The 27883-nt window shown below is 32.1% G+C and overlaps 1 protein-coding gene across 8 annotated transcripts; it reads left to right on the top strand.

The window, feature by feature from the left end:
• The first annotated feature begins 374 nt into the window (after positions 1-374).
• On the top strand, positions 375-26912 carry LOC132737808 (CD109 antigen-like). 8 transcript variants are annotated; one of them, XM_060725161.1, is made up of 37 exons: positions 375-473; positions 1084-1137; positions 3973-4133; positions 4505-4530; positions 4768-4921; positions 5100-5170; positions 5381-5506; positions 5798-5837; positions 6139-6223; positions 7088-7202; positions 7640-7864; positions 8155-8385; positions 8551-8649; positions 8874-8936; positions 9293-9469; positions 9826-9975; positions 10233-10391; positions 11391-11451; positions 17734-17869; positions 18719-18836; positions 19036-19149; positions 19326-19427; positions 19926-20054; positions 20419-20557; positions 20895-21071; positions 21400-21481; positions 22011-22167; positions 22719-22793; positions 23158-23335; positions 23524-23735; positions 24183-24332; positions 24718-24780; positions 24995-25104; positions 25469-25616; positions 25838-25940; positions 26116-26198; positions 26610-26912. In XM_060725161.1, exons 2-37 carry the CDS (start codon positions 1085-1087, stop codon positions 26625-26627), a joined length of 4290 nt encoding a protein of 1429 aa, XP_060581144.1. In that variant the 5' UTR covers positions 375-473; position 1084; the 3' UTR covers positions 26628-26912. The 8 variants fall into 8 exon arrangements, with proteins under 8 accessions (XP_060581144.1, XP_060581137.1, XP_060581143.1 ...); XM_060725154.1 differs by lacking the exon at positions 17734-17869 and adding an exon at positions 15692-15872; XM_060725160.1 differs by lacking the exon at positions 17734-17869 and adding an exon at positions 14975-15125.
• The last annotated feature ends 971 nt before the right edge of the window (positions 26913-27883 follow it).

Genomic DNA, 27883 nt, shown 5'->3' with positions numbered 1-27883 from the left:
GTATTTTTATCTTTCAGTAGGTTTCCTAATTGTTCATTTAAATAAATTAACGTGAAAACGTATAACTTTACTGTGAAGAGTGTTTGCATAGTGCAACGGCTTTTTGTAATGATCGATACTAGCAAGGAACCAACATGAAAGAAATAAAAATGACAAATTTTAGACACGAAATCTCTGCTTACCTAACAACAAAAAAATAAGAGATTGAAAAGTTTTTGTTTTTTCTAAATCATCATAAATTTACCAGATAACCCGAATGTTTTTGAGTGCATTTCAATACTCAGCACAAATCAGGATTATTTTTGGATGAAAATGGGGTCAACTTTTGCGAGATGCATTCACCTTTATTCTTATTTGATAAACAAAATTCTTTGGTTGATATGATCATATCTACGACATGATCACTCAGCTGTATAAATAAGACAGAGAGTCCCCTACTCTTGCATAGATCTGGGACACTGTTGATAAAGTAGGTAAGCATTCAAACATTTTATAATTAAATAAAAAAGTTTTAAATGAAAATATTTTATACACAAAATTGTATAGTTTCAAAGGTTAGATTGGTATACGAAGTAAATATTGAATGACTTTATTGAAAACATATTATTTTCATAAAGGTGTTAAAGCTGCATGCCTCCAGATGAGCCAAAATATTTCAAGAAAATTAAACTTGAGAATAATGTACTTAGATTTTAAAGAAAAGTAAAAAGATTTTAGGTTCAAGTAATGATTTACATGTTATGTACGATTAAGTAACGATTTTGCAGTACTTATTACTACATTTCTACTGCGTAGTAACGCAGTAAGAGCTATTTTTGCTTATTTCGACCTTTTTTTGGGCAATTTATGTGGATTGTATAATATAATTAATTGCTGTTTGCAATGTGTAAATTATTTTCTTTGATCACTTCACAAAAGTTTATTTGTAAATACATTTTTTTTTAATTTTCCATGAAAATTAGCATGAATCTCGGAGCATGTTGCATTAAATTGAGGACATTTAGGCTTTATTTCCCGTGAACGTTGCCTTTGCCTTGTTGATCTTTATTCTTGTGTTTTTTAAAAGATATTTTTTCATTTCAGTATGTCGAAGATCTTTTTCCTAGCGACCGTCTTAGCGGTCGCACTTGCCGATGAGTAAGTTTTGTTTAAGTTATTGTTAATTTCTTTCACGCGCTATATTAGATCGATCTATGTCCTCTCTGATGCAAGTATACTTCAATGACTTTTCTTCCTCCATCGAGAGTCAAATCAGATTTCTCCCCTTTTTAAAAATGGTCATAAAATTCTGTTACATTCGACAAAAACTTTTTATATTGTACATGTACAATAATACGTTTTAAGTAAAACTGTTTAATCCAGCCACACTGTTTAACAACTGATTATTTGTAGCGAAGATAATATCAAATATACAACCTTTTAAAATTAGTTTATTTAATAACAAAAACTGTGTGCAAACGGTCTCCGTAAATAGTACTTAAATCAATTCAAGGAGGGATTTTTTATAATTTTGAAAAGAAGTTAAGTTTTAAAAAGCAGATTTTTCATAGAGACTTACCGAAATGAACTTTCATTTATTTTCTTTGCATTTTATATGCTCTACATGGAGGGTTTTAAATAATAGAAAAGTCCCATCCTGCAAAAGCAGTCAGATTCCTAATCATGCGCTTGCATAGCCAGTGTGACTTATCTTCCGTTATTTTGACACCAAAACAAAACCACCGCATTGAGCCGACAGTGTGTGTAAAAAAGACTTGGTTCACTTCTTCCTCAGCCTCGGGGATGGGGCGGGGTAACACTTGGTCAGTGATTAATAGTAAAGATCTATTACAATAGTTTTCATTTGTTCCACACATGCTAGAATATTGACAATCTATAAACTTTGTTAAAAAGTTTGTCGATACCAACCTTGTAGTGTTGCTATCGTGGCCAAAAAGCGTTCCCTAATATCTTCTGCACTGTTTTATAAGATCTAATTATTCAAACTGAATGTAAGTTTGGATGTTCAATATAGTTTTGTTCTGTTTTGATTGAAATTACCGGAATTTTAGAGAAAATTTAAAATTATTATACATTTCGCCCGTAGTTATCAATTTTAGTCGTGTGGATTTTGAGTTAATAAAAGTCTCCTATTCAGATCGGAATCTGTTAATCTATAAGAAATAATGATAAAATGCAACCAGACTGACATATTTCGGTGTAAGAACAATCACATTCGTTAATTGTGATATAAACGGAGACGGTCAAAACCCACCCTTAAAGACAGACAACATCATATATGCCCCAACTGCCTATATGTGTAAATCCTTGTTGAAAATTTAAAATAAAACTACATTCGTCATATTCACGAGAAACACGTTCAATGTTTGTTTCAGTAATTTTTGTACAAAGTTTCCAAGGTTATTAATGTAAGGTGCATTTTTATGTAGACCATTATTTGCAAAAAGTATCTCAAGTGTTTAAGCATAAAGAACGCAATTTTGTTTTAGCAATGAATTATGACTTTTGCAGGATTTAGGTTCGCTTTGATAAATGAGAAGATATGAGTTAGACGCACGGCAGGGGTTATCAGCTGTTTATTTTAGAAGTTTAAATTAAAGAGATAGCTCTTTATTTAATGTTCTATGTCATCAATGTCAACACGATACTAGATCAATGACCTTGACACGGTACTCGTCACGTATGCCATAAGTTTAAATAAAATTAATCGAGAGAAATAATATTTTGAAATTCTCAAGCAACAGCTGGTTTTGTCCTATAAGACAAGTTAAACAACTTTGATGTTTGTCATAGTCCTTGTTTATCAAATGTTTTTATTAACTTGTCGTCATAGATAACAAATGAATTACAAATACACTGGTAAAGAATATAATGCGGTTAGGTAAAGTGAGTCAAATTTAAGTAAAAGAATTGCTATGTTATACTAAACGTAGTGTCGACTTCATTATTATTTTCTGACAATAAGGTACATTTCATTTAAAATGTCATCCGAATACAATTATATAAAACAACATTCATTATACAAATACAACATTGAACAAAGAAGTATCTTAATATACTAAAGACATTTTCTCTGTTATCATTTTCTTATATAATATTACATAGCATACATACAAACTTAAGAAACCATTGCTAGTACTGATTAAAATGGAAATAAACTGCGATAAAAATTCTATATGAAAAGATTGGTTTCATTTTCAATTTTGCCGTGTTGTGCTTTAGGGATTCTGGTTTACTCTATTCTTTAGGGATTCTGGTTTACTCTATTTCATTGTCACATCAGTGTTATGTGTGCCGTGTGGTGGCTGTAAAAAGTCGCCCCGTACATTGAATCTAAGATGTTATATTTTCGATCCTTGAGATCTGTTCAGACCGACATTATTGTTGTGAATATGTGTTATGTGTTTCTTTTAGTTTCTTCTATTGAACCTTTTTCAGCTTGGGTGGTTCCAGTATTCCTACTTGGATACTGTAAACTCGTAATCACCCTTCGTGTTTAAATGTTGAATTCTGCTTAAGCCTGTGCTAGGGGGCGTGGGTGGTAACTTACACTTTCCAGTACTGTCCATGAATAGGCTCAATCAAACCGAGCCTGCAACAATTACAATTTTGCCGTGTAGAGCATTTTTAGGGATTCAGGTTTTCTTTATACATGTATTATGTATGAGCACTAATGCACAATTAGAATAATTAAAATAAACATAATAAAAGACCGTCTGTAACATCTGATCTGAAGCAATAAAGTTCTACTTAAACATTAAATATAATGCATATAAACATGTACTAAAAAGCAAATATTATGATACTAAAAAGCAAGTATTATGATGAACGTATATAAGAATAATATGAATTATTCTAAGAAATTATGTTGGAAATTTTACACTTCCAGTTATTATAAACAGAAAAAAGACCATGATTTTGAAAATATACAAAATGTAGTATTATAAAAAAGAGTTCATTTACAATTTTCAGTTCTTATGTCGTGTTGACGCCAAGCAGTTTTCGAGGTGGTCTTCCACTGAGTGTAAGCGTGAATATTCTCAAGGCCACGGCACCTGTCAGCGTTACAGTATCTCTGGTCAACGAGGGATCAAAAACAACTGTTGCTACAGCCACTGGCTCATTTTCGAAAGGTATACCAATTGAGAGAAAGAATACAACGATTGCATGCGCAATCAAAAACATTTTTACATTTATCTATTTATTGTTTCTTACTAATGATAATACGTGTCTATCTCATATTTTTACATTAAACCACCTTTATAACTGATTTAATGAATTCATAAGTTTTATTCCCCACTGAAGAAAGGTGGCATATTTATATAAATTAATAAACTAGTAGAGTTATACATTTGTATCTTTTATTTCTTAAATTGTTACTGCACATTTATTTCACTCTTATTAAACTGATTTGTTTGTAGATAACTATTCATTATGAACTTTACATATTATTTACATATATTGTAGGCATACTTAGTATTTCGACCGTTTTATATATTTTCAGGGACCCCAGGGACTCTGCAACTACTGGTAAATATATATATGTGAACAGTAACAGCTTATAAATCGTTTGATAAAAACAGATAAAAAAAGTAAATAAAAGAATTGTACGTTATCCATCATTAAACTTTTTAAAAATTGATATACGCAAGTCTTTGAATATTACATCCTTGGAATTTAAGGCCAGATGTTTTACAAAACAGTAACTAATAATGATGATAAGATATTATATATATGTAGATAAAACATGAATATCTTTTATTACAGGTGCCGGATGACGTCCACGCAGGTTCATACAAGTTGCACGTTACTGGGTCAGGAGGGGCAACATTCACAAATGAGACCACTATAACATTTGAAAGCAAAAGTATTTCGCTGTTTATACAGACAGACAAAGCCATGTACAAGCCAGGACAGACAGGTATTTATACTATTTATGTCCACAATTTACAACATTCATTATTTGTTTCTGACATTTTTCTATAAATTCAACGATTTGTTGAAATCAAGATATACGGAGCTCTGTGGTATTAAGTCAATGAATAAAGTCAAATTAATGTCTTATTTGTTTATTTGATGTGCATTTTATGTCGTTTCAGTCAATTTCCGAGCTTTTGCAGTATTTCCTAACTTGACAGTTTACACTGGGCCAATGGACATCGACATATACGTAAGAATTTTCATGATACAATTTTGACATTTTGATGTTACATTTTTATGTTTTCTATTATATCAATATACTAGCAATGTATTAAAGCAAGGGATCTGAAAAAGCAATGGATCTGAAAAAGCACAAGGAACAAATGCAAATGTATATTGATGAGTAATGATGCAAAGTTATATGATTGATACAAATGACAAAATGATATCTATATTGTAGGATCCTGCGACAAACAAGATCAAGCAGTGGAGGGGCTTATCGGATCCTAGCGGGGTCGTTACAAAGTTCATGTTGATGGACAGTCAGCCTGTCCTTGGAGACTGGAAAATTAAAGTCATGGCCCATGTAAGAAAATTTAATTAAAAAAATCAATGCTTTCACTTTTTTGTATGCTTTCACTCTTTTGCAGCAATTTTTCTTTGTATTGTTTCAAAAGCTGGTAAACACATCACATTCACATGTGACAAGATAAGGGGAAGACCTAGACCAAATATCTAACTCATCACATTTATAGACATATCTTGCTTTACATGACAGAAGTTTTCTGTATACATGTACATGTACTTAGATTTTTATGAAAAATCTTTTCTGTTACCAAATCCATTTGCTAATCCACAGTCTATCCATTTTATACAGGGAAGATCAGAAGAAAAGGCTTTCACCGTTGCACATTACGGTATGTTTACTTCTTTTTACACATATGTTGTAAAACGTTTTGACAAATTAACGCATATCGATAGTCAGGACAGTCACACGTTCTGAAAAATATCTGATTTTTTTCGCGATCGAAATTAAGGCGCCTTCGCAAATAAACAACGCCGTGTCAACACAGGAGTGTGACATGGGCTATTACAAATTGTTTTAAAATCTGTAATTCCTAATCAAGTACTATATCACCAGTTATGTACATGCAATGTCTTAAAAGATATGTTCAAAGGAGGAATTCATTACTATTTTCTTACTTATGTTTTCTACAGTTCTCCCTAAGTTTGAAGTAACAGTGGAACTTCCTACATACATCTTGTCATCAGACGACACAGTAACTGGAAAGGTCAAGGCAACGTAAGTGAATAGATGTACTGTCGGTCGATAGGCTATGTACAAAGACAAGACCGTCTTTTTTCATTTAGAGCTGTTTTTATCAGAACGTACATACCTTCTTTACTTTTATGGTATAGACTAAAATCTGAATCCTTCTGAACATAAATTTGTCGGAATTATACCAATATGTTTGCAAAAATGAATATCTGACTTAAATCAAAATATTACTACTAAAGCACTAAATGTTCTAAATTAGTATTGTTTAAGATGTAAAGTTTAACAAGATGTTAAGATATACTACTTTATGCATGTCAGATATGATTTTCTTACATATCAGACAGGATTGAACGAGTGCTAGAAAAACCTGTTTTTACCCTACGTAACACAAGTCGCATGTTTTAAATGTCATCAATCCCACGTGCTTTTTATGAATGAATTGCGTTTTTAGGACGACGTCATTTTGCCGTTATGAATGAAGTTTTCAATTCATACGCTACTATAATAAAACAAAGTGCTAAATGAAAATATTAGCTTTTCGTAATTTCTTTTTGTAATATCTTTAATTTGTAATATGCAAAAAAAATGAATCAAACATCTGTTGTCGTCACAGACAAGAATATCTAGCTTTCGGGTAACTGTTTAGCGAAAACTCGTCATAGCCTCAATACCACATAAACAGTTATCCTGGAGCTAGAAATTCCGGTGTGTAGCGGCAGCCGGTGTAAAATCCTTATAGTATATCAATTGGTGGATCAAAATACGCAAAAGTACACTTATGTTTTAAATAACTAACGGATGGGGCTTGTAATGCAAAATACGAGTAAAAAAACATATCATAAATACAAAACGATATTGTGGGTAAATAAACATTTAATTAATATTTAGGTATACCTATGGTAAGCCAGTTAAAGGGACTGTGGATATAAGATTGAAGATCGATCATTGGTACAGACCATACAATTACCATGGTGACGAACCACAAGTTACACAAACTTTGTCGGTATGTTTGGTGACCCTATGTATTTTTTGTTTCATTTGAATATACCATCGTCATATTTAAAGAATAATTACTGCTCCCAAAAGTTTTGATAATAGTTGTTTGTTATATATGTAATCTTACGTAGATGTCATATGCATTGTATGCTATAGATGACAAAACAAGCATCAGTATCGGTAATGTTTAAAATGATGTTTTTGATAATTTTCTTTCTTATTATTTCTTCTTTCTAATTTTACTTAATATATACAAAGAGCAGTATCATTATAGGTACAGCGTCAATTTATAAAAGCTGTTAATAGTGGTTCGAGTCCTACTCGGGTCATTAATGCTGAACTGTCTACAAGTATAAAACAAACATTACATTATTCTCACTATCTATTGATTAGTAAAGGAAACAGTATCATATTCTCTAAGAATGTTTATTTCTTTATTTCTAGATTGACGGAGAAGCCTCATTTACAATGCAGTTATCACAGATTAAACAAGCTGCCCATTATTTGACTGGACATTCGTTTCTTGTAGAAGCTAATGTGACAGAAAGTTTAAACAGTATCACATTAAATGGCGATAGTCAAGTCAAAATCTATGACCATGCTGTCAAACTGGAATACCTTCCATCAAACCCAAACACCTTCAAACCAGGTCTTCCATACACAGCTTATGTAAGTAAATTTCTTATCTAACGTATGTAATCGAAATAAATATAAGTATGCTCCTGAACGTTCGAAATAAATAAATATGAGTATATAAAAAAAAAAACACACACATTAAAACAACATGATACATTTTGATTCAAAATTCACTGATTACTGCAACATTATCTTCCTGTAATTGCATTTTGGTATGTTAACAATGAGATTGAACAAACAATGATAGCATCACCAGCATAATCCTTGCATAATAAAATATGAAAAAACAACGTAAGTAATGACGATATACTATTATTGTTCAGCTTAAAGTTGTTCAGCAAGATGACACACCAATAACAGGAAAACGTGAATCACTAATTGTTAAAGTACAACCAACGTGGCAAGAGAACTCGGGTACCTCAACCCCATATCCCTGGTACAGTGCTCCACAGCATTCATACTACATGGCGGATCAAACCTTTACAGTACCTGACGCAGGAATAGTACCAATACAAGTTGATATCCCTGAAAACTCGACCCACATCAATGTTGAAGTAAGTGAACAATTCTCACTAAAAATATTTTAAACTATCTACATGCAAAACGTTATTTCTTGCTAATCAATTATATTCATGAATTTCAGTTAGACAATTCAAAACTGATAAGCACTATTATTCTTTTGTTCTGTTGTTCATCGGTTTTTTGCTTTCTACTTTCAGGCACATTACGGAAAAATCGTCGCAAGACTGAGCTTGTCGAAAAGTTATTCCCCAAGTGATAACTACATGCAACTCTTCCTAAAATCATCGAGTCTCAGAGTATATAGTTTACAATTATTCTATTAATTCTTGTATTTAGCTTTATCTATATAGATAGAATAATCGAGTTTTTATTAGGTAGAAGAAATGGTACTTCTCTTGTGTTATCAGTCAGTCAGTCTGTCTGTCAGACAATCTGTCAGTCTTAGAAATTAAACGGAAACAAAAATATTATTTCTTGTTTAACTGTTTAGAGTATTAATTATTTAATTGTTTTGTTACAGCCTGGACAAACAGCAACATTTGAAATCAAATCAACAGAGACGATTCCCTCAGCTGTGTATCAGGTAAATCATGTTATATAGACAAATTAACCAATTGAAATGCATTTACATACAAGCGTTGACAAAAAGTTTATAATGAGTAAAATAAAAATGTGTCGAGGCTTCTGTTCAGGTCAGTTTTTATTAAATCAAGGCATAAAATATGCAACTGGTTATAACAAACAAACGAACAGAAAAATAACAGTAAAAAAATCACTAATATCACAATAAAAGAATACAATTATGACAAGCTAAATAAACAAAAAGGATCATATTGTTCATTTCAACTACTGAATTTAATACAACATACCGGTATATTTTACATTTCTAAAGACATTTTACATGTACCACCAGACACATAGAATCTCGGTTATTTCTAGGTTATGTCACGTGGTTCAGTGGTTGCGACTGGAAGTTTCAATGGAAACAATTTCAACATTCCAATAGACGCTGAGATGGCACCAAACGCTAGAATCATTGTCTACTATGTAAGAACAGACGGTGAAGTTGTTACAGACAGCATCAGCTTTGATGTAGATGGCGCTTTCCAAAATCAAGTAATTACATCACGTTTTACTTTAATACAACCTGTTTTTAATCTGATCCATTTTAATCCCCCACCGTATTTATTGGATAGTTCAGTTTCAGTATACCGATCCTTTATTTACAAACAAAGATCTTCTTGTCATTGTGCTATTGTGCACACTTTTTTCTTTTTTAAGCATTTTATTATAAAATACAGAAGATTAATAGCAAGAAATTCAGTGTTCTAAACCCATAACGATTCTGGTTTCTCTTTGAACAGGGTTGTTACATTTACAGAGTATTATGTATGCACTATGATAAGTTCCTATTGAGCAGTTAATTAGAAAATATATCTATTAAATATGTATATTTTGCGCATGTGCTATAGGTAACAATCGATTTCGACAAATCAAAAGCTCAACCAGGTGAAAATGTGAATGTCATTGTAAAAGCCGATCCTCAGTCTGTAGTCAACCTATTAGCAGTAGATCAGAGTGTACTCCTTCTGAAGTCCGGAAATGACGTCACAGCATCTGAAGTAAAATTGGTTTTTTAAAGTCTTTGAAGTTTTCATTTTATCCAGTCAACTTAGAGTTTTCTTATCTTTTATTTTTAATATGTCGCATTTAGTTTCTTTCAACATCTTATCCAATCAAATGCTGGAAGCACATTGTATTCTCGAATTATGCTCTGGACAAAATTGTATATAATCTCCACAAAATTATATTGACCTAGACACAATTTCTTCATCTCGAAAAGAATTTATTGATATCGGCAATTTTTTTTTCAAAAAAGGTTATTGATGAGCTGAAATCATATGACACAATTAAGCACGCCAGATCACCATTCTGCTGTGACTTCATGCCAATGGCAGTGAACCGCCGTAAGAGGTTTGCTATATGGTGGCCTTATCCCGTATATTATGGTGGATCCGATGCCCAAGATATCTTTGATGTGAGTATACCGTTACTATGAATATTAAATGCATTAGGAAAATTCTCTTCTATCGAAATATACATCTGCATTTAATATAATAGAAACATAATGTATGACAATATTTAGCTTAAAATGATACAAGTTGTAATAACTGAATTTATCATTAAAATTCTTTTTATCGAGCAATCTTATGTTGACCATTTCCTTAATTATGTCATTTCAAACTTTAAACATTGCAACACGCTTATGACATCAAACCATTAGCATCTTTTACACATTTATATATAACCTGAAAAAAAAAACAGTGTGACATCTGAGCCTAATTAGTTTTTGTTCGTTGAAAGCAAGGTGGGTTATCACATGGCATTTGTTTCCGGTAACATTGAGTCACAGCAAATATAAGCCCTCATTTCCTTAAAAAAAGCTTATTTCCGTCTAACTGTTATTATTTGAATAATAAACATTATTATGCAATATTCTAGGCAAATAGGTACCAAAACAATGGTAAATACTCGTTATGTTTGCATTTTTCCAATAGTTTGGTGCACTATTTTACTGCGATATCATCGCATTGAAAAATAGATTCAAGCATTACTTAAAATGTACAATAGCAACATTGGAAATTTATGTTCAACTGTAATCGGGGATTTTTTCCTGCAACAAATATATATAAATGAGCCAAACATTAACAGATATACCGAAGAAGACCCCAAACAAATCCCTTTTCAATCGCAGGCATTGACAATAGTGGTTACAAAAATGTACAGTAAAAATATCTGGGATTTGCTATGTAGATATATACAGCTTAACAGTTTAATAGAGTGTGCATTGACTCAAAACTAATAGGTCAAGTATGTTCCTAGTATTTACCAAATTTCCTTTTTATTTTGACAGACCATTGGTGAAATACAACTTCTTGAAATAAACAATAAAATGTTCAATATTTATGTACTTTAAACATCAATAGGTTGTGATAAAATGATAACTTTATGCTTTTGCAATTATTTATAAATTTAGAATTCTGGAGTTCGAGTGATGACAGACGCCACAGTCTACCATCATGTGGAGCAGCATTACTGTAAGTACTTATTTATCATATATACAAGCAATTATTCACAATAAAACAAATATGTGTACATTTCATTTTGTACTACAAGATTGTTCATATATGCATATCCAGACTGTTACATCACTTGTTGGTTTAGTCAAAACTGTTTTGGATGAAATTATATTTGTTGCCTTGGAAACTATTTTTGTTCTAGCAAGAAATGTGTCTCATGCTTTTGTTTGATATCTTAGATAAGTAATGCTAACTGTTACATGATATAAGCTAACAATTAATGCATTGTATAACGTTAGAAATAGCTAATATTATACAAAACAGATAAACCTCCAAATTGTCAGTCCACGTAATTATCTATTAAATATTCATACAATTGCACATTTCAAGACCCTATCCGAGGACCAGAAATGCACTTTTTTGGTGCAAATGTAAACAGTTTGGCCGGAGGAACAGCGGGTGTCATGCCTCAAACAGCGACTTCTGCTTCCGGTCCAGCACCTTTAAAATCTGTAGATAAAATTAGAAATGTATTCCCCGAAACATGGTTGTGGACTCATTCCACAGTGCGGTAATTAGTCTGAGATACTACCAATATGTTATTGCATGATATTGAGGAGTTTTCACTGTTTATGCTAGTTTATACTGTTATAGCGGTTTTCCTGCAGCAAGAGTACATTTATATCTAATACGTTTGTCAGAACAAATGATTTGTTTACAATATCCAAACAATCCTAGATTATCCTTTACCGGGAATGATTAATGGCGGGCCTATGATGGCGATGGCTGGAGGAGCGATGCCAAACCCAATAGCTCCCATGGCCCCTAACTCTGCCTCTGGAATGAAAACAGTGGAGAAAGTTCGTTCCGTTTTTCCAGAGACCTGGCTGTGGACGGATTCTATTGTGAAGTAATTAAAATAACAGGGATACACTTAATCATATAACAAAGATAAAAAGCTTATGTTTGCTAGTGCTTTGCAAAACATAAATGTCAGTGTGATGTCTATCTGTCCTATAAACTCATCTTCTTGTTTATACTGCTTTTCACTGTTATGAGTTTGCTTTAAAGACAACAGTTGATCTTGGACTAAGAATTTAAAACTGAATAACTATTTAAATCATTATAAGAAGGCAAGAAAAAAGACACAACTGTGTCTTCTACTTTAAAGCAAGTTGAAATGGCGGGTTAAATAAATGTACTCCATTACAAGCACCAGTATATTTATGTGTTCATATTTAATGCTACTTATTCGGAATCTAATTAAAAATCCAATGGACAATATTAAAATCACTGACATTTAACTTGAAATATTTTATCAGAAATACAGATTATGTATTTTAGTACATTTCAAGTCTGTTATCTGGTTTATTTATATGAAATGTCATTGAAATAAAATAGAAACAAGATATACTGTCAATACTTAACGTAATTCTAAAAGTGAAGACTGAATAACACGAGCGTTCATATTAATCCGGCAGTTATACAAAAGTAACAGGGGTTTTAAAATCACCAGTTATGTAACTCTGTAAATATCCTGCAGACAAACACAAGTTTGTCCCAATCAAATAATTCAGACCCTGTATTATCAATAGTATGAAAATGGAGAAAGTAAATATCGGTAACTTTCTTACCTTTTTGTTAATACTCGTATGCATTTTATAGTTTCCTTAATATAGAACATACATTGTTAATGCAGCAGGAAACATTCAAAATTATTGAAAGTTTCTTGTACTATAAAATGTGATAGAATTTGATTTCTTATTGATATGTCTATAAAGCATGTTAATCGTTACATAGCCTGTGACCAATTCGAAACCGAAAATTGCCTTACACAAATATGTTTATAAAGCTGTACATCCGTTCATGTAAAATATTCTATACACGACATTGTAGCATGATATAATCTATATTGATGTAAAGATCACATCATACTATGGTGATTATATTTTGTATTACATTTTATTCACTACTTAGTATCCATCAATTAGAAGAGTTCAATGTGATCAAAGTTGAAATCTCATGACAGATGCCATTTGACAACCAATTCGTAACGAATATGTTTCGTTTAATATCTTTCTGTACTTGTTTCTTATTTTGATGGCTTTCATTCTGCATCCTCTCCGCCATGAATAAATTTACACGATGACATGCTTGAATATATTTATGTATGTATTGTGTTGTATATGGACTTTTGGACAAAACCAATTATTACTTTTCGTTTTCAGACTTCCATTCTGGGTTTCTAGGTGGGGGTCATTTTGTCTTAGAGCGAGTAACTGTTCCACCAACCAGGAAAACAAATACTGATACTTCCAAGTCAGCAGCGGTTGATAAAGTGCGAAATGTTTTTCCTGAGACTTGGCTTTGGTCTAATACAACAACTGCGTACTATTCTTTCTTTAGTTATTTTTTTCTTTGCATAGCTTGCGATGTTTAGGATATATGCTCCAAAACACATGCGGGACGTTTAATATATGTTTGGTTTACAGTTTGTGGCAAGTTTGTTGCATGTCGTGTCTTAATTACAGTATGGTAGAAAGTGATGTCCTTATTTGTTGCTTGCAAATTGTCAATATAATAGATAATTATAAGAAATTCGACGGCTAAAAACCATTACTTAAATTTACATGCTGAAGTCACAATATTCACGATATAGACTTCTACAGCCAGGTAATGTAAACTCACCACAAAATGAAGACACTTTATGGGTTTTTGAAATGGTCACAATATGCTCATGCACAGTTGAAGAGGTCACTTCTATCTTTTAACCTATTGTTGAAATAAGATACAATAATCTCCCTTTGCAAAACCGGCAGGCAAATATAAGCACATCATTACCAGATCGTGTTGATATGAAACCAGCAATGGCTTCTATGAAAGTTCTATCCACTCTTTACAATATTTTGCTTTCTTATAAGCCTACGAAAACCAGAATCAGTTTATTTTACAGATCCCGACTTTGCGTTTGCTGGTGCACTTGCTCCGGGTGGTATGATACCTATGCCGGCACCAGGAGCATCTATGACTCAGCCAAGTAATGTTAAAAAACCAGCATCTGTTGATAAAATACGAAGCGTTTTTCCTGAGACATGGCTCTGGAGTAACTCTTCTGTTGGGTATGATACAAATGAAAAAAGATTCCGGATAATTACAATTAACTAGTGAATTCCGAACAGACAACAGTTCATTTATTGCTTTGATGTTCCTATATCTCAAATGCTTAATCCTTAGATGTACTGAAGAGAGTTTAAATAGTTAATAGAGGCTAGAAGAACACTTTGTTTTAGGTACAACACAAGTAGCAATTTGTGAAATGGTCACTCAAACTCATACAGCTTTATTGAAAGTATCACGTTTATGCTAAACATGCGCGCAGTTCTACTACGCAGATGAACGCCTTAATGTCAGCAAATATCAAAAATGGATTTCAAAACATATATGCAGGGTTTGACAAATCATCACGCTAGTAACGTAGAGAATATTTAGCTTTTAAAAGTTAAAGAAATATATTAGGGATAAGGCATCAATTAATTTACAGATCCATACATGGCATTTGAGAAGGGAAACGGTATGATTCCAGCTCCTGGTGGCGGTCTCGCGTCTCAATCAAGTAGCTCTCTATTAGCATCTGTTGATAAGATTAGAAACGTGTTTCCTGAAACATGGCTATGGAGTAACTCACTCATAGGGTAATAACTGATGAAATGTTATGCTTGATGTGAAAATGGCTTTTCTTTTTATGCTATCTTTATTACACAGCTTGTTCCTCTTATCAGTTGTAGCTTTTAGTGCTGTGGTTGTTGTATCATATCCAGTGAGTCGCACATGTACCGGTATATTCTTTATGGTTTTTAAGACACAAAAGCATCAACCACCAAATGTTTCTTCATACGATCTACATCACAGCTGTTTCATAAAATCATGATAAGTGAAAGGAAAACAACACGATTGTTGTAGGAATATACATGATATGTATCAGTTTTCATCAAGTCGCCTTGCCTTGTTTGTCTTTGTTCTCATTTTCTTGATCATTATTTGCCACTAATTTCCTGGTCGATTGGCCTATATTCACGAGCGTTTTTGAGGTTGAAATGCATTTGTTAAACTAAATGGACTGTTTTAACTTTTAAGGACATTCATCACACATAATGTTCATGCAAAGCTTTTGCATTTCACATGGTTAATAAAAGCATAAGCTCATGCATTAAGTAAACAAAGACACATTTTGAGACACGATCATTTGTCTAATTTACAGATATTCACCCTGAGTTTGCATATTTATTGGGCGGGGGCGGACCCGGGCCCGGGGCGATTGATAGTGTAAAGCCGGCTTCAGGCGGTGCTGCAATGACACATGGTACACAACAGCACGCGCCTGTTGATAAAATAAGGAGAGCTTTTCCTGAGACTTGGCTTTGGAGTAATTCCTCTGTAGGGTAGGACTTATTTGAAATGTGATTGCAATCTTCTAGTGTATGCGCATTGTGTTGGATATTGTTCTGGATTGTTTAAAAAAATCGTGATAGATAGCAAAAGCACAAAGAACTTGAACCTCCTGACAAAACAAATCTTAAAATATTGGCCAAGATTATTAAAGAAATAATGGATATTAACTACAGATAATTTAGAAACAAAAGTAGTAAACGTGAGGTTGCTTTAACATGTTATAAACAGGAAGACTATCTAAATTTATACTGTGATAACTGTATAAAAAATAAATTGTGCGATTATAAGAATAAATTACAAATTGTTAACAATTAAACAGAAATATAAACTTTACAAATGTGAAGTTGATCATACATATGCATTTCTTAATCTATTTTTAAGAGAGTCTTATATTGAAACTGTAATATTTTAAGTTACTTTCAATGACATACGTATCTCATTGATACTACCAAAATACCACATCAAAATTGTTTCGGCATGTCTTTGATTTGTGAGTCATATACCATATTAAGGTCGTTCTGTCACATGCATTTCTTTGATACAATATCAATGTTGTTCCATCACGTACATTTCTTTGATTAGTATTTGATATGTTTCTATCATTTTTTTCTCACATTGTGTGTTGTACATGGGAACTCGTTAGTTTCCTCCATGATATCTTGCCTAACAATACCTTTCATTTTAGAATAATAAACATTGCAATAAACAGTAAACAAAAATAATTCAAATTATTGTCATATCAAACTTTCATCTCCTTTATATAATTAAAACGAATTTCTTGCCTCCCAAAGCAAAACATAATCATCATAATCATACAACTTTCAATGTAGGGAATAGAACGATGGACGCTATGAATGTAATGAGCAAGTGCTAAGCTGTAAACATCACCAAGACCTTTTAAGAAACTGGTCAAGTATTCGTAGCTTTAAATACCAAGGATCAGCTATGTTTGACAGATGACAATAGTAAATTGTTCCGGACACGACCTGTTTTCCTTTTTAGCTTGAATGAAAATTTCGAACTATTGCTAAATTTCTATTGCCGTAAAGAGACTTAACCGTTGCCTATTTTTTATGTTTCTTAATGGGTTGCCATCACACTTAGACATAACAGACATTTGGACAAGACCTTTAAGCACGCAAGATCAACAAGATCAAATTTGACATTGACACATCAATGACATTGACCTTTAAGGTGTAATATTTGAATTTTGCTTGATTTTTGCCATAATTTTATTTGGCTGTTTTACTTATAAATTGATTGTTTCCGTATTTGACAGTATTTCTTTGGACACGATCTTCAAGGAAATTAAATTTATTATGACCTTTATGTGTTAATGATATTGACCTTGGTGGTCAAATAAATAAATTGTGCTTGATTCTTGCTATAATTGGCTATAACTTTGTAATGTATAAATGGATTTCTCATACTTGGACATAACAAGGCTGTAGATAGGACTTTTAAGAAGACCAAACTGATTATGTTCTAGACATGTTAATGAACAGACCGACGGGACAAATTATTGAAATTTGCTGAAATTTTCATCATTTTATTATTCATTTATTGATTTAATTCCCTTTGGACAAAAGAACACATATGAAAAAACATAACATGATGATTAATTCTGATATGACTTGACCTAAAAAAAAGACCTTGACCGTCAAGATTAATTACGAAATTTTTACAAAATTTTTTAAATAAAATGGTTTTGAAGGATTACTCTTTACTTTAAAATTCTTCCTCTTATGTGTTTGACTTTATAATTAAGAAAGGTCAAGCGTGGCCCCGTTTTGAAATACTCTTGTTGTATTTGCTGCAGTAAAATATCTGATTGTGTTTGATTAATTATAGATGGGAGATTCGAATTTCTTACTGATAAAGAATCACTTGCACCGGGGTCTCGCCCGCAACCACAAACAATGCGAAACACAGAAAGCATAAGATCCGTATTTCCTGAGACTTGGTTGTGGTCAAATCATTTAGTTAGGTATACGACTTTGTTTAGTCATATTCATGTATTATAATATTCTTATTAAACAACGTGAAAATAAATAAAAAGAGGAATTATTGTACAAGCTTAATTATACCCTTTATTAAATTAAATCAATTTAGTATTTAATCTGATGAGACCAAACCAATTAGTAACAACAGAACAGCACTAAGTCTATGCACCACGGATTTGTGAGTTCAATGCTAGCGCAGCGCCTGTTTTTCCTCAACACCCTTCTTCGCTGATGCCATTAATCTCCTTAATTTGGTAGTTGATTAAGAATCTAGAATTCCTCGTACGGTAACCAGTTTAGTATTGAATTATGCGATACGCTGAAATAAACAACAAAACACGCATTCACTTTCTAAAAAAGGCTTTTGTAGCATGTGTTTGTGTTGTTGCTTTTTATGTTGCTTGCCACATGCTTTAATGGAAAAGGTTATCCAGCTATATCCAACACATGCTTATACAGACTAGAGCTATATTTTTGGAAGTAAGATATATATATATGTGCTTCTTAAATAAATTTGTCACCCAGTAATGTTTCAAAGCGTTGTAACTATAAACCGACTTATTAACATTTATCATTAATCAAACGTACTTAATGATAACACATGCATTGTATTATTTACGCAATTAAAGTACATAATATGTTTATTTTCCTTAGATTGTGCTGTAAAATTGTATTTTTGTTCTAAAATTAATGACATTGTGTTAAAAGAAATATTTCAGTTACTTCGATTTTTACTAGGTCCGGAATTCGTACATCCTATATATTTCTATGTACATACAAAATCTTTTTTCTTCAAGAAATGCCTTAACTTATCTTATAGTTTGACATTTCAGAGCTGACGGTACAGTTACAATTAACACAACAATTCCAGACACGATTACATCATGGGTTGCTAGTGCCTTTGCCGTCAACTCAGCGTCAGGCCTCGGAGTGGCTTCTTCTACTGCAAAGGCAAGTAGATTGTCCACGGCTTTGAACAGCAAATAAGTTTGATAATTTTTATTAAGTGTAAACTGTTCAATGGTAGTGAAAGTCAAATACATTAATCTATGTTACATTGTGGTAGTTACAACGAGGAAATCTGATGACTAGATGATTTTATATTTTTATTAATCTGTTGTTATTTTGGTTTTGTATTGGATATGTACAGGTTGAGGCATTCAAGCCGTTTTTTGTGAGTTTGAACTTACCCTACTCCGTGGTGAGAGGGGAACAACTAGCTTTACAGGCAAACGTTTTCAACTATATGTCTCAAGATCTCGATGTAAGTCAATGTTATTATAACCTTTTCTCAGTATCAATTTTTATGTGACTTAAACAATTAAATAACGAAAAATCTAGTTTTTCATTCCATATGAAGTGTCAGTTTTAACAAAACATTTTGAATATTTAGAGTAAAGACTAATCATTTTAACCAGTGTTCGTATGCTATATTTACAGGTTGTTGTGACACTGGAACAGTCAAATGATTTTAAGAATGTTATTGTAGATTCATCTGGAACTGTGCAGTATGTTTCACAGCAACTAGTTCAAAACATTCATGTAAGATTCACTTAGATAATAATAATTCAATTCAAGACAATGTTGAACTTGTTTTTAGTAGAATAGCAATTAACGTTAATTGAAGACAATCAAATCAATCGCAGAAAAGCATCGTTTTTATGGGTTTTGCGCCAATTTTTACACAATATTTTAGTCATATCTCAGCAATCGATTCGTCTACTTGGATTTCCTAGATATTCGACAAGCGATCACCAGTTTCTTCGCAAGTGACCGACTTCTTATTCCAAATTATTATCAAAATCAGCTGTAAGAGACAAACGACTAATAGACCCAATGAAACAAATCATTTGTCAATGAGAATTTACGTCTCGGCCGAGGATCGAACCAGCGACGCCTGAAATACTAATCCAGTGCTCTTCCTATTGAGCCAATCGGGTTTGACAAAAATGGAAAGACCAAATACTAAATATGGAAGAACAGTTCTGAGATGTCTTAAAATATATGTAATAACTCTGTACTAAATATATACTGTTATAGGTAGCCGCCGGGGCAGCAAAGAGCGTGTTTTTCCCAATTGTTCCAGCAGCTCTTGGTAAAATACCAATCACAGTGAAGGCGCAATCTATTCTCGCTGCTGATGCTGTACGCAGACAACTTCTGATTGAGGTAAATACCTGCAATATTAATTAATAAGTTAACGAAGGCAAGCAATTAAAACTGTTAGTTTAAGAACTTTTATGATATTTTGTTTTGTCATGGCGTGAATGAATTTTTTCGAAAGAGATAAATGAATTTTATTGTTATATATGTATATATACAACTATAAAAGTCTAAAAATACAGTTAAATTGCTCACAGGATAAAAAACTAATTGGATTTGACATTTATAGAATGATCCCTTCCTGAACAGTATTTGAGTAATACCGGTATTGAGACAAATTTTATAATTTCATGTATAAAACATATGTTTCCTTGAATATTTTTTAAACGCATTTTCATCTTAAGTAAATAATGAAAGTGCTTTTGTTTAGCCTGAAGGCGTGGCAAAGGAGTATAGTAACCCCATACTTATTGACTTGAAAAACGTGACTTCGTTCAGTAAAGATGTCGCCCTATCATTACCGGCAGGTGTTGTTGCAGGATCACAAAGAGTTGTTGTATCTGCTATAGGTATGCTAAATAAAAATGCAAATATATTCACAAGCATTACAATTGAAAACTGATTCATATAAAATGAGAAAATAATTGTTTATATTGCTTTAACTGAGTAATTGTAATATGGAATAATCTTAGCTTTTACATTCTGACATTGAAACATTTTTGATGAAAGCTCTCTTGTTCTGTTTAATCTAATTTTGGTAACTCATACTTTAAGTAGTATTAAAGTTGATCAAGTATATTTGTATATAGCTAAATAATGAGTTTACTTAGAGACAATTAATCAATTCACCATGGGAGTAACGTTTATAACTTTTATTCAACATTTACATTCTTATCATCAAAACAGGTGATTTAATGGGACCAACAGTCAACAACCTTGACAAGCTATTACGTATGCCCACTGGATGTGGTGAACAAACAATGCTGGGATTTGCTCCAGACGTGTTTGTTACCAATTACTTGACGGCTACAAACCAACTAACCGGTGATATTGAACAAAAGGCTCTCAATTTCCTCGAGAAAGGTACATTGTTTTTTAATGTGTGTTTGTATATACATGTATTTATGTCTTAAAATATGTAAACTAGTCAGCAGAAATGGTATTAAACAATGTTCAAATGACATAATGTGATAACTTTGTGTTTCCGTTTTTTCTCTATTTAAGTATTCATATCTTCGTAAATATATGCACAATTAGATTTGTTGAGAACGTCACTAAAGAAAACAAACAAGCAAATTATAAAAGCCTTGAAATAGTCTAATTACAACAAATTTACATATAACAAGATGTTAATATAAATTTGATAAAATGTTTCTTACTAACCGTTATGTGACTCATATTTTCGATCTAGGATATCAAAGAGAATTAACATTCCAACATAAAGATGGCTCATTCAGTGCCTTTGGGGACAGAGACAAATCAGGAAGCATGTGGTTTGTTATTTCTTTTAACAGCTTTTACAAGCATATATTTTTTAAAGGCTTAAGTTTATATTAAAAAAAATCAAAAGTATTCTACTGTCCGACTAAGTGGTATACTAAATGTGATGTCTTCCTGTGTTGCAAACGTTTTATCATTTAGCAAGTACCTAAACCGTTAATAACTAGTATATGAAAAATACATAGTTTTGTGATTATCAGTCAAAGTATTATCCCTAGAAAACAGTATTTTTACGAGTCATGACATTTTACATGTATCTCACAAACATATGTGTTATTTGTTTGATTACCCTAAACAAATACTTCACTGGGACACTCTTTCTATAGGCTTTAATTCCGTGAAAAAAAAGGTACTGTTACCCATGTAACAGTAACAAATGTATGTCACATTGTACGTACACTTGAATTAACAGAAAGAATAGCTCGCATTCTCTAATAGTAGGGGTAATAGTATTGAATGTCAATGACATAAATTGAATGATCGAATTTCTTCTGAAGTCGAGTACATAATTACATCCAACAGGTTGTCTGCCTTTGTAACAAAGTCTTTCCACCAGGCTAAGAAGCAGATATTTATTGACGATGACACAATTAAACGTGCTATAGATTGGATGGTAAGCAAACAGAATGCAGATGGTTCATTCCCAGAACCTGGACGTGTCATTCACAAAGATATGCAGGTAAAGCAATGTTGTTGTTAAAGACAGTACAATAAAAGAGTGATTCTATGACTTGTCATACATGTATATGCATGGATGTTCATGTTCATTCCCTTGATATGTTTATCATATCATACGTAACCAACATATATACCTATAAGATTTATAAGGTGACATTTTGATTGTCCATGAATTATCACTTGTAAAATACTTGTATTGCTAAATATGATAATTCCCTTTAACTGTCTGTTTAAGGTAACAGGGAGTCATGATATAAAACCTCTCGGCGGTTTATAATGAAACTAGTATTATGGTGCTTATGTAATCATTCCTGCGAAAATTCGGGTAAATTAGGAATTGCTTGAGACGGACAACGCCATTTCAACATCCACCTTCTTATTTCGTAGACGGAGGATAATTATGACAACTTAAATGCTGCCTGCTTTACTAGGAAACAGTTATTTGGAAAACAAATTGACCAGATGAATAGTATTATTGAACATATCAATATCTATTAGTAAAATAAAAATTAAATAGTTTCTTATCTAATTGTTTTTATATTGTTTTTATAGGGAGGTTCGGCATCTGGACTAGGACTCACAGCCTTTGTACTGATTTCCCTTCTTGAAAATAACGATCTCGGAGGTGTAAGTGTTATTGTAGTAAATGTATATGCTAAAATAACAAAACAGTTGTCGGAAAATTTCGTTGCAACTAATTATAAGTGAGCCTCATCCCTTTTTAATAAAGATCATAACAGCATTTAGTTTTTAAAAATATCGCATTCAAAAGTTCTCAAAAAATCGCTAAATCAATCAACAAAAGTAGTAGGAAAGAATATTATATCCATTAGTTTCACGAGAAGATTCTCTAACACGACCCCTGCATGGAACGTGCACGTCAGTACAAGCTTCTATCTCTATGACGAAAGGTACACGTTGAAAGGAATATAACTTTATAAAGATATTCATTTGATTACTATAGGCATCTTTTTGAATGAAATAATTCCAGAGTATTCAGCAGAGAATCAACAATGCTGTCACTAAGGCAACAGGATACGTTGAGAGCCAACTGTCAACAACAACTGATGATTATGCATTGGCTATTAGTAGTTTTGCCCTGCGTCTTGCAAAGAGTTCATCTGCTGACACCGCCTACGCAAAATTGAACAATGATGCAATTGTTAAAGGTAATTCTTATTTTCCCCCCGTAATAATTGCGCCATGTTATTTAATATTTCACTTGTTATTCATTCAAAGGGATTATTCCTTTAACAAAAGTATATCTCTTTTTAATAATGACTTAAAAAAACATTTTATAACATGTTTTTTAAGATAAGGTACTTTGGGATATATGTATTTAATGTTCCACTTAAAGATGGTATGCGTCACTGGCACAAAGCCCAGACCAGCTCATCCAGCCATAACTATTGGAGACCGTCTCACTCGCAGGCTAACCCAATCGATATCGAGATGACGTCATATGCCCTTCTCGTGCAAGCTGCTAAACAAGACTTCGGTAACGGCATACCTATAATGAAATGGATAACTTCACAGAGAAATTCAAATGGTGGATTTGCCTCAACACAGGTTTTTACAACATTTATAGATATTATTCTTAAAAAGAGAAAAATAGAATCCAAAATATTCAAATTTGCCTGTTCATGGACAATACTGAAAGTACAGCTGCCTTTCACGCACCAAGCTCCGACTAGCAATAACGTAATAAAACGTATGCGTTATTTGAATAATTATTTGAAACTTTCAATATATATCATTAGTGCCCTCTAAGAACATTTATGTTTAATCATTTTATGTCGGGCATATTTGTTATCAACATTTGATTTAACAGATATAAGAATTCAAAAGCAAATCTTTTGAATGATATTTATATTGACTGTCACAAAATCAGAATCTTTAAATAATTAGTAGTAAATAATGAAAGTGGCATCTGTTTTAACGCACCTATGTATTTAAAAGAGGTACTATAATTTGTTATTACGTTTAAGTAATCTGTATTCGGTTTGTGTTATGTAGGACACAGTTATCGGATTACAAGCATTATCAGAGTTTGCTGTAATGGCATACTCGGACAATTTTGATATCCAAGCAACAATAACAGCTGGAACATTTACACACAAATTCTCCATCAACAAGCAAAACGCACTTGTTCTCCAAACTGTAGTGGTAAGTAAACTGTCTCACATTATTACCGTTTTTTCTATATAATAATAACTGCAATGTACGTTGTATTTTAATGTATATATTTTCTTTCAATTGACTTAAATATAAGATAAGTCTTCTTTCCTTTTTGAACATATAACTTCAGAACGTAATAGCATAGGCAATAAGTAACAAATATTATATTTCCATAATTTACAAAAGCATGTTGAAAGACCAATCGACAGACCGGAAAGAACCAGTTGTTTGCGTATGAGTTTAATTTATCAATAGTGTTAACCTATGTTTTGATAATAGAGGGTTTATGCAATATTTTAAGCAATACATGTTAAGACCCAGTAATCGTAATTATGGTTTGTATTATTAAATTTGCAATTTAAATATTTTTCAGCTTCCATCTGTTCCAAGCCAGGTTTCTGTGACTGCAACAGGACATGGTATGGCTCTGGTTGACGTAAGTTTTACAATTATCCTTACACAAATCACTTTATATGGAATGTATCATTACAGTGTAGTTTCTATCATAAATAAATATAATAAAGATTGTAAATTTTCAAGAAAGATTATTGTTTTCAAACCCAACAATTACACAATCACGATTTCCATGCTCATTTCAATTTCATCTTTTAATACAATGATTACGTTTAGATATTTTGTTGGTGTTTCAGATAAACCTCTCATTCCATGTGGAACAGGAGATTGAAGAGAAATCATTTGATGTCACTGTAACAATGGTTCAAGAAACTGTAGACTTCCTCTCAATCAAAACATGTGCTACGTAAGTTTAAATGCTAGTTCCTTACAAAATCTACAATATTCACCATTTCATTGACAGTTTTGAGAGATAACCTTGTATGACTGTGCAAAAAGTCTGCAATTCACATGTACATAGAATAAACTGTTCCCTTGAAACTATAAACATCGTAAAAGAAAACTTTATCTTTCTTACCTTTTTACGACTGTGACACTTTTGTAGATTTTTGTTTCATATACAATTTATATAACAAATTGATATGAACAGTTTGGGAAATTTAACATCAATTATGATGTTGTTGCATTATATACATTTTAAACATATATACTTTTATTTTATTAATGGAACCGTTTTTATTAATCACCACACGTATTATGTTCTTGTTAAGATGGCTGAAGACAGGGGCAAGTGGTATGGCGGTTCAGGAATTTGGTATTCCAAGCGGATTTGAAGCCGACTTGGAGAGCATTGCTGGTGTTGCTGAGATAAAAAAAGTTGAAAGTGAAGACAGAAAAGTCATACTATATTTTGACGAGGTTAGGTTTTTATAGTTACATTAAATGTGTTTAACAGAGTGGGCCATTAAAACTGTAGAACATTACGTAAATATTAGCTTTTTTAAGCGAAACTAGGGAAGATTTGTTTGAATGCTTTGTAAATGAAATGACGTTTATATATAGCTTTTATAAATTTGCATTTATGGGTTTAACCAACTTATGATTGTTATGTTTATATTACGTACATAAATCATTTTCAGATTACGACTGAACCAATTTGTCTTACAATGGATGTTATCCGAACAGGCATGGTCGCAAAGTCGCAGCCAGCAACTGTGAGGGTATATGACTACTATCAACCAAGTAAGGACTACTAGTATTAACAACTTCTTAAAAACAATTTCGGAATATTGAATTTAACTTTTTTCGGGTACGTAATGAATAAAGTATGAAGATGAGATTATAATTTATTAAAAATTTATAAAAACATAACAAATAATTCTAACATAAAAATATATTATAAAAATTTGTTTTAAAGGTAACCAAGTAACAGCATTCTATGAGTCCCACGTGTTAAAGAATTCAGACATCTGTGACGTATGCGCAGATTGCGGATGCAAGGTGAGTAGATTACATCCACGTTTTTGCAAGGAAATCGAAAACAATCTTTAAAACAAGTAACATTTGGAAGTAGTAGTTGTTATAGAAGTTAATTCTTTGATTGAAACCTTCATGCAAACACTTTGTATCTAAAGCAGAAATTATCATTAACACAGACTGTGGGCTGTTATCGGTATGATATAAACAGTTCTTAATTTTCAGAAAATATTATTTACTTTTTTTGAAAGAAGTCAATCTATTCAGGACATGGGATTATCTAACAAATATTGATATGTAAATATATAAGCATCAATATTTATGTAAGCTTTAAAATTATTCTAACAAACATCTAAATGTACAGTAGAACATGTATATATTGTATGCGATTTTTATAATATCAAATGTATAATTATTTAATAAATTTACTTTCAGGGTGCACAAAGGCGATAAAACATGTGTTGAAATGGACATTTCTGAACATTTGTGTCAATTTATTTTGTGTAAAAATAAGATTTTATAGTAGTTCAGATAAATTTCTGACAGAGACATGAATATTATAATTGTTCATATATGAAGTGATTGTTTTGCAGCTTTTCAGTATGATCAGTATGATATACACTTTTGTATACATTCAATGTAGTATGATAGTCATATCCTTGTTAATTGAAGGAATTAGGGCATATTTTTATGTTTCTGTTTGTTTGCTTTTCCATATTAAAACTGAAATTAATCATTCACTACAGTTTTTATAATATTCCGTCAAATACCCCTTATGAATGGTTTACTAGTTGATCTTGTTTATCATATTTTACATTGTGGCCTAATTGAAATAGTTACCCTGTACCTTTTTATAAAATCAAAAGAAATAGAATTTTCAAAATATTTAAATTTTGTGTAGTTTGTACTACAGACATTTGATCTATGATAGACAGACTGTATCCTTGACTTAACAGACTGTGTCCTCGATAACACGGATTGAACCACGACCGATAAGAAGTGTAATAAAACTGTTTTAGGCAACAAAAAGCATTTCCCAGCTTATGTTAAGAAACTATTGTAAAATGCAATACCAGATGCACTCATTTTGAGCAAATTAAAAATGATTATGTTTTCGTTTTTTGATTTTCATTTTCAATATAAGAGAAGAAATGCAGAACTATTTTGTTATGTGTGAGATTGACAGTCGTAACAAAATTTTTTGTACTTGGCTAAATTATTCTGAAAGTCGCAATTTTCCTAAACTGAAACTAACAATAATCGTGTATTTATTTCCTATTATTACCTGATACCTTATATAAATGTAATTTGTTATTATTTACTGTTTTCTGAAATTCTAAAAACGTCAACGTTCGCGAACTGTTGACCGGCCAATAGTTTCGACTGTTTCCCTCTCGTGCTCTGACGTCATTGACGTCATAGAGGATTCCCACTTAAAGCGTCCATCGATCTTGACCATGAACCAGACGTGACGTGACATAGTTAGAATATTAAGTTTAACTATTAACATATGTGCAAAACTTTTTTCTTGTTCCTTTTTTCTTCTGCAAATACTGTTATAACAGTAGTTGATCAGGTAATAAAACAGTTATTTCATGCGTGATTTGGGAACAGTCAAACAGTTGTCCCTCGGTGTCGGGGATAGTGTTTTGAACTGTTGCCCTCGGCCTACGGCCTTGGGCAACAGTTCAAAACACTACCCCCTCCAC

This window comes from Ruditapes philippinarum, unplaced genomic scaffold (assembly GCF_026571515.1).
Source record: "Ruditapes philippinarum isolate M1 unplaced genomic scaffold, ASM2657151v2 ctg6713_1_1_1_1, whole genome shotgun sequence".
Classification (NCBI taxonomy): Eukaryota; Metazoa; Mollusca; class Bivalvia; order Venerida; family Veneridae; genus Ruditapes; species Ruditapes philippinarum.
This window is presented reverse-complemented; position numbering and strand designations above follow the sequence as displayed.